Here is an 8,880-nt window from a genome sequence, read left to right on the forward strand (position 1 = left end):
ATATAAAATAAATCAATATATTTACCAAAAATGAAAAATTGTTGCGATATAAAATCAAATCTATACATTGGAATTTTTTCATCATCTCCAAAAATAACTAAAGCCATCCATATATTAAGTATACAACATCTAATAATCGTTAAATATCCTAAATAAATACAATGTAACTAATAATTACAAATATAAATTTAAACATAGGATTTTGAAAATAACCCAGGCATTGATGACCTAAAACTAACACAAAATTACTAACACAAAATTCGCTTGATGGATTTTGTATTGATACGAAATTTTATTTTTGTCGTATGATGTGTTAGATTTGCATGTAAAAAAACATTTAGTAAATAAAACATAAACATATAATCGTCGAGTATCCCAAATTAATACAATGTAAGTAATAATTAGAAATACTAATTTAAAACATAAGATTTTAAAAATTAAGCTAAAAATTACCCGGTCATTGATGACCAAAAATTAATACAAAATTACTAACACAAAATTCGCTTGATGGGGTTTTTTTATTGATACGAAATTTTGTTTATGTCGGATGATGTGTCAATTTATAATAATAGGTATCACAAAATTTAATTTAATTATAATTAACGAACAATTTGTATTTCTTATCATAATTATTATCAAAATTTATCTTATAATGATAGGTATCAAACTTTATATTAAGCGTTTATCATTTAAATATTTCTTAGTATATTTTTTTTGGATTTCTTATACTCGTAGTATTGAATTAATAAATTTATCTTTTCCTATATTTTTACTTTATTTTTTTCATTAAAATAATTTAATTTGTGGATTATAATCTACGTGGCGTTAAAAATTTAGATATATCAAATCTAATTCGTTATTTTTATCTAGGTGGCGACATAATTTTTTAATTCAAAAATAAAATACAAATCTTTATTCTTATTGGTCGAAATAAGTATATTCTACGTGGCGCTCTCCAAAAATGCGTACTTTATTTTTTATATATTAAATTTATCCATTTTTTTTTAGTACGAATTTGTACATCTGAGCAAATTCGAAAATCACTTTATATAAACGTTTTGGAATCCATTTAACAAATTCGAAAATCACTCAGCAAGTTACACACTCTCCCCTTCCTTCTCACTGATCAAATTCCCTTCCATTTCCATGGAGTTTTGGGGTACATCTCTCTCCTCCCTCCTTCTATGTTTCTGCTTCAATTCTACTTTACACGCTTTGATTACGCTTTATAGGGTTTTATTTTAATCTTCTTGCATGTCCATTTTATTGGTCAATTTTTTTTGCCTATATTCGGTTTGATTATGGTTTTTTTTTTTTTTTCCGTTTTAATTTTTAGTTTTGTTTGTTAATTACTAAAAAAAAAAAAATGAGGAATTTCGCTTCTGTTTATCGATGTTTTGTTCCCGTTGTTGTGCAATTTTTTTTTTTTTCGGATTATTATTTCATTAAATTGTAATTTAGGGTCTATGAAAATTATGTATGATGTTAATGTGTAAATGGGTATAAAATTGACCCAAATTGGACGTGTAGTTGACTATCTACTATCTAATAATTGTTGATTACATTTGAAGTTTAGGGCTCTGGTTGACTGAATGGAAATTGTAGGTCGTTGTTATTATTGCCTTAGTCGTCGCCAATTTCTTTTGATAATGTCTTTTTAGGGATTGAATTTGATTATCTAGTATTCCAAGTTTCGGTTTTATTTTGCCGGAGGACCCGGCCTTATACAGATATGAAAGCTTTTGGAGTTTTAGCATCAAAGTCAGGTTTTTGTTTCAATCAAAATGGGATTAATTCAAAGGAATAAACTTGATTAAAAAAGGCAAATCTTTTAAAATACTAAATAGGACGGAGGGGAAAATTTGATTGTAATTTGGTCATGTTGTTAATGAGCGAGTGAACAAGCGGTATTTTGTAATTGTTAAGTTATAACCCGAACAAACTGCTTTTAGTGTAAAGAATATTGACTTTCAAATCTTTAGAAGGATCATTGACTCATGATACCTTTAACATGATATAAGCGTCTGTATTGTTGTTGATATTGTTTGGAGATTTACATAATTTGTCCCAGTAAGTATACTCGACAATACTCATGACCTGATATGTTGATTTTCCTTTGGATTTGTTATGAACATGTTCCATTTATTTTTCCCTTTGTGGTTGTGTTGTTTGTTTTCTGATCCTTTCCATAGCATCAGCTATTAATACACGTACAAGCATTGGACTGCTTGTTTCTGCATATCTCTGCATGTGGTTGCGTAGCAGGGATAGAGGGTGAATGAGATAAAGAGATTACTTTTCTAGCATACTGTAATGTGTATGTAACCCTTTTTTTTTTCCCCTTTTCTCTTTGGCTTTAGAAAATATATTGCAATTTCATCTTTATGCTGACTTCTTAAAAATTGGTACTCCATTATATTACCTGCTTAATGTCCACTCTCATTGTCGCATCTGTGCCTTTGTGGCGAACCTGATTCCTATAGTTGTTCAAGTCATGGGCAACAGGAAAAACATTAAAAGCACCAGTGTGCCCTACTTTCCTTCAAGCTGGCACAAAACCTTAGATAAGGCAGTCTCATTGCAAGGGCAACCATACTCAAGTAGTTTTTGTTGCATAGTGTGTATCCTCTGTCTACGCTAGGTCAGATTGTTGGAAGAAAGGGTTTTAAGGGAAAGAGTGGTATAAAAAGACTCAAAAAGGGGTTTAGCTAACTTCTGGCCATAGACCCTTGTCAATCATCTTTACTCTAATTGCTACCAAGTCTTTGATCCTCTTCATTTTGTTGGACTGTGGAGATAATTTATTACACCCCTTGCATATTCTTTGCCTTTGTTTCACATGTGAGGAATATGATTAGGTCTTCTTTATTTAAAGTTTGTAGATGAAGCTGTGAAATCATTCTAAAGAGAGAAAGTGAGGGAGCTGAACTCTTTGTATTGAAATATTGGTACACCCTAGATTTGACACACAATTCAAAAATTCCACTTTGACCATCATTTGTGATTTATATGTAAGGAATATGTTATCATATGATACTTGTTAGAATAAGTATTGTTGAAGCATCAAGTTTTTATAAATTCCACTTTGTGATTTATATGTAAGGAAAATGTGATCATATGAGATTTGTTAGAGTAAGTATCATTGAAGAATCAAAATTTTATAATTTTTACAAATACATAATTAGAGATACTAATGTTCAAAGTTTTATATGAATTATTTGTAAGTGTGTAAAGGACCTAAAGTATAACCATTATTTTTTTGTGTGTGTGTGGGGGGGGAGGGGGGGGGTTATTGAGAATACTACCGTAGGCAAAAGTACAATAAATATTGCAAAATTTTAAGAAAATCTCCCTTATCTCTTTGCAGTTTTCATTGCTACTACGTATAAAATTAGCTTTAAATTTACGAAATTTCAATTTTTTGCGTCAAAATTTAGATTTGAAACTCTAGAATTAGAATTTGTAGCATGGATTTCATAGTTGAAGAAGTGAACTTAGGGGAGAGATCTCCTACGGTGTACAATTATTGACGAAGGCATGTACTAATTTTTGAATTTCGACTTATTTTGCAACTTCAAATTGGTAATTGTTGTTAATTTGCTATTTCTAATAAAATTTACATGTTGAATTCCATGTTTTGTAATATTTTTAAGGGAATTCTCATTGGTGACCATATACTTTTGCAATTTCTCTTTGGTAGACTGAAAAAAATTAATTATTATCTCTGATAACCATGTACTAAGAAGTATTTACTTAAATAAGTTTAAATAAGCTTAAAATCTAACCATGGCTAGCATAAAATGTATTTTCCTCCAAAATGCAATAGGGTTCCCCCGCCACAAGTCCAAAACCTGTGATAGGTTATAAAAAGCCCTTAACAGGCCGTTCTTTTAGTCTATTTCTCCTTTTCTTGTAATCTGCTAATTGCCCTCCTATTGTAGCCTTGTTACTTGTTCTTCTTTGCTTCTAATGGCAGCAAATAAATGGGTGAAGATGAAGGTTTGCAATTGCCACCCTAGGAAATGTGCAGACGTTCGTATTTCAGACTCAAGGAAATATAGTATATTCATGTAATTGGGTGCAAAGAAGAAATCTTGGACCAAGCCGTTAGATCGAAATTCCCCAATTTCCACAATTTCGATCGTTCGACATAAATCCCAAAATACCACACTTCCGCCACCTCCAATCTTCCGAGCCCACTGAAATCAACCTTTGTAATTCAGGATTGATCCGCAATGGAAGGCGGAAGATGAAATGCGAGTGAAAGAGAGGGTATAAAATTTGATTTACCATTTATCGAAGAAAACTACAGTGAAAGTGAAGAAATATTCGACATATTGCTGGGGTAGTTCAAAGAGCAGAGTAGTTATGTATTTATGTTTGGTGGGTGGGAAGTAAATGCATTTTTTTAATTAAATGCATTTTATGTTAAACATGGTTAGATTATTAGGCTTATTATCCTATTTTTTACCTCAGTAATCTTATTTAAGAGAATACATACTAGTACATGGTTACAGGAGATCACAAGGTTTTTTTTTTTTTTTTTTTCTTCAGTCTACCAAAGAGAAATTGAAAAAGTATATGGTCACCAAAGAATTTCCCTATTTTTAATTTTTGTAACCAGTAACTTATTTGTTAAATTGAAGTAGGATTTCACAAGTTTTTGGTAATTTTAGTACTAGGTTTCTTTATCTATTTTTTTTACAGCTATGTTCTTTTTTTCGCAATTATTTTTGGTACGTATAGGTTTCCTTCAAGTTTATTCTAAATTTATCTTTGACAATGTTATGGGTTTCATGCTTCTTTTTCTTTTTTATTTAACAAGCAATTTATGTCCTTATGATAAGCTCATAGTCGTTCGTAACATTGTTATTTCTCACTAAAATTTTCCCATTTATTCTTGTTTATACATAGAATTCTGCAATTTCACCTCATTTTTATTAAATTATTAAAAAGTTCTCTCTCTCCCTTTTTTTACGCTTCAGTAAATTTTAAGAATTTTCTGTAAAGTCGAGAGTTAGTTAAATATGAACTGTATTCTATTGTAGAGTATAGGACCTTAGTCATACATATAAATCAATTGATCTAGTATCTCCTGGTATCTTTATTCTTGTAAAACCATATGGATGTTAACCAGTAATTCAGGATAGTTAAAATATGTGCATAAAATATTGCTATTCCTAAATTCTTATTATATGCCAAAATGACTTGTTTTATGAAACAAAGGAAGTATCTTTGTCGTGTATGTAATTATGATCTACACACATTGAAGGAATGGAGTTCTGAATTACTCCCTCTCGGCCTTTTGTTAGTTGAGCTACAAAGTCATTACTTTACTGTATCACTTGTTCAATATCTGCAGGTGCTGAGATAAAAAGTGGAGGCTCCTTGAAGGTGAACCCTGGTAGAGGCAAGATGTTGCATCTGTCGCAGGTGAAATAGGAGATTTTTGTCTTACTCAACTTTACTGTCTGACATCAATTTTTCTAATATTTCATTGCTTGATCCTTTTGGTAGGTCTGTATTGGGGAGATCAAGAAGGACAAAGGAAATGATTATATTCGCCTTTATGTTCATAAGAATGGTCAAAAGTTTATTGCTGGAATGCTTTCCCTTGAAAGGATTCCTCAAGTAACCCTTGATCTAATATTTGAAGACGAGTTTGAACTGTCTCATGATTTGAAACAAGGAAGTGTACACGTTATTGGATATAGAGTTGATGATTCTAAATCATATCCTTTATAGCTTCCAACATCATATTTAATTTTGATTTTCTTCCTTATTTTGGCTTCAATCTTTCTTTTGATTATTCATTGTGGTATATCCTTTTGCTATAATCATTTATATATAGTCTGCTTTTTTGTATCCTCCTTGACCTTGTCTGTCATTTACGTCCACTGATGAGGATGTATCTGGTAAGAATTTTACCTTCAGTATGAGTTCCCATACCTTCTGTCTCATATTGTTCTTACATTTAATTTTAAAATTCAGAGGATGATCTTGAGGAGCTTGTGCCGATTGATGCCTTGAACAATGGTAATATGTATCAAGTCCTCCTAGTTAAAATATTATCATCTACTCCATGTGACAAATTGCTTATACTTAGAAAATTTTGCTGCTTTAGGAAAGCCTGAAGCAAATGATTTAAAGCCTTCAGGGTCCAAACCCAATGCTGGTTTGAAACCTGAAAAGGCAGAAGGTACATCAAAGGTGAAGATTGTGGAGCCTAGCAAAGATGCCAAAAAGAATGTGGAGGATGACGAAACTGAGGATGATGAAGATGACGATGAGGATGATGAATCAGTTGAGGATGAGGGTGAAGCGGATGAGGTAATTTGTTTTTAATAGCTAGTATAAATGTATAATTGCAGACTGATTGGCTTCAATTTTATTATAGTATATGCTTTTTATATTTAATTACTTGGAGGCTATGGTAACTGCAGAAACCTAAGTGTTTGCATTTTGATTTTACTGGGTAATTGTGCCTGAAGAACAACACATTATTATCATATATTTTCTTATTGAGTACTTTTTATCATTTTATGGCTATTCATCCCACTTGATATTATGATAGTGCTTGCATATTAAGGTATTTTGTTTATTTTGATTTTTTAAGGCCAATTGCTGGATCTTCCCAATGTCCCTCTTATGTTTATTAGTTAGATTTGATTCGCTCTACTGTGTTACATGTAATGCTTTGCTAAAAAGAGAAGTGAACTTCAGCTCTGTTACTTGGGATATTGTATACTGTTTAATATTTTCCTCTATGTCTTTGTCAATGCCATCCCTCTGCTTCTAGATTTTGGAGTCATGTGTTAGCATTTCTACCTGCAACAAACCACAATAGCGAAGGTCTGTAAATTTGAATGGTATTCATGTTGTGGTATGGCTGAGTTATAAAAGTAAAGTATATTTGGTTGAGTCACGACAATTTGTTGTATAATGCTCTTTTATTGCAGGAAATGGCGAGTTCTGATGCTGAAAGTGATGAGGAAGATGACAGCGACGAGGAAGAGGACAGTGATGAGGAGACGCCAAAGAAGGTAAAAGCTGCTGCTTGCTTCATGCTAATGTAAGTATCTTTTTGTTAGTATATATGGATCTGATGCTTACATGGTACCTGCTTCAGCCTGAGCCAGCCAAAAAGAGACCTGGGGAATCCACATCAAAGACTCCAGTTCCTGAGAAAAAAGCAAAGTTTTCTACTCCACAGCAGAAAACTGGTATGTGTTTGAGCCAATATTGATAAATATTTTGGTGATCATTGCAAATATAATTTTTGGGGGATGGTTAGATGGGGGTTGTTAAAAGGGTAGAAATAATTTGTTGCGTACTTGCATGGATTGTGGAAGACTTCAATTTTCTTGATTTGGAGTTCTAGGATTCTGTCTAATGCTATGCTATCTTGTGCATTTTCTGCTCCCTTTGTACCCTTAAGAGTTATTGTACTGACATTTAGCTGCTGATTTAGCTTGATAAGTTGCATTCCAAGGAATGATGCAATGATGCATTGAGATTTTTGTAGTAATTTTGATATTACTTGTGAAAAAAGCTCAGCTCGTTTGTTGGTATTATTATATAATATGAGTTAGATGATGGCATGTTAATTTTTAGTGTATGACTATGTATTTTAGAGGGCAAGAAGGTTAGTGGCCATGTTGCTACACCACATCCTGCAAAGCAAACTGGAAAAACGCCTGCTGTTGCTGACAAGTCTAACAAGCAGACTCCCAGCAAATCATTTGTTTGCCCTTCTTGCAGCAAGTAGGCATTGCTTTCCTATCTTTGTTAACTTGGTAAACACTTCCATGCAGTTGATTGACGTGGTGTTAACATGGTAAACTCCCTTTTTACAGATCATTTGGCTCTGAACAAGCTGTGCAATCTCATTCCAAGGCAAAGCATGGTGGCAATTAAGCTACATTTTGCTGAGGCCAGCAATTACTGAACTACGGCAGTGTTGCCATGTTCTTTTGAGAATCTGACTACTTTTATAAAACTGATCCTTGATTTCTATCTCTAGGTGTGTTATGTAGGGCCAGATTATTTTCTTAGTTTCTTGTAAAATGCTGTAGACCTTACCATCGGTTTATTTTGGTTGGGTAGAAGACAAAGTTGCCATCTTTATTGATGCGTAAATTGTTACTTTTCGGTATAAATATGATCTCCTTGTCCTTCATGAAGTTACCTTTTACCAGGATTTGTCTGTTAAACTATAAACTGTTGCTATCAGCCCCTATCAGATTTTCAGAATGAAAAAGAGCAGAGTGAGGTATTTTCTGGCTCGATGGTTTTGCATTTTCTTTGTCGCCGGGGACTTTTTTTTCTATATTGTTTGTTGATGTGCGGACTGGTACCTCAGTCTTTGAGGTGCAGGATAAAAGGAATACTAACTATCTGAAATTCATCTTATTTGAGTACTTGGGCTCATAATTCGATCCCTGGTTGATCTTAATCTAATGCAATGCGTTTATTTTAGATTCTTTGGATTTGGTTGTTTATGGTAATACTTTTCTTATCAATATCACAAGCTGCAAGTTGATGTTTTGAAAAGTACCAAAAAGAGCAAATTTTACTGTCATGCTGCAACTATGACTTTTTTTTTTTTTTTTTTTTTTTTTGTAACTCATTTGCTCGTATAAGAAAGCTCTAGATGAGTAAATAAGTTAAAAATTAAACATGTTTGTTCATACATACGAAAAAAAAAATGGTTATATCATGATTCATGAACATCGTGATAAAGAAATAAAGCTTTATGAAAAAAGTGTGATGTACATTTTACAATTCAACTGATTGTATATCTAACAATGTTTATATTCATGTATGCCTTTTTTCCTCAATCTGTTAAGCTCTTATTCTAAAGATAAAAAATAATACATC

The 8,880-nt window shown here is 32.3% G+C and overlaps 1 protein-coding gene across 2 annotated transcripts; it reads left to right on the forward strand.

The window, feature by feature from the left end:
* The first annotated feature begins 1,015 nt into the window (after positions 1 to 1,015).
* On the forward strand, positions 1,016 to 8,288 carry LOC110729392 (histone deacetylase HDT1-like). 2 transcript variants are annotated; one of them, XM_021909130.1, is made up of 10 exons: positions 1,016 to 1,159; positions 5,363 to 5,433; positions 5,518 to 5,732; positions 5,893 to 5,915; positions 5,992 to 6,036; positions 6,125 to 6,330; positions 6,960 to 7,043; positions 7,130 to 7,223; positions 7,635 to 7,764; positions 7,857 to 8,288. In XM_021909130.1, the coding sequence occupies exons 1-10, from the start codon at positions 1,147 to 1,149 to the stop codon at positions 7,915 to 7,917; spliced, it is 942 nt and encodes a 313-aa protein (XP_021764822.1). In that variant the 5' UTR covers positions 1,016 to 1,146; the 3' UTR covers positions 7,918 to 8,288. The 2 variants fall into 2 exon arrangements, with proteins under 2 accessions (XP_021764822.1, XP_021764823.1); XM_021909131.1 differs by having other exon boundaries at positions 5,899 to 5,915.
* The last annotated feature ends 592 nt before the right edge of the window (positions 8,289 to 8,880 follow it).

Source organism: Chenopodium quinoa, unplaced genomic scaffold, assembly GCF_001683475.1.
Source record: "Chenopodium quinoa cultivar QQ74 unplaced genomic scaffold, ASM168347v1, whole genome shotgun sequence".
Taxonomy (NCBI): Eukaryota; Viridiplantae; Streptophyta; class Magnoliopsida; order Caryophyllales; family Amaranthaceae; genus Chenopodium; species Chenopodium quinoa.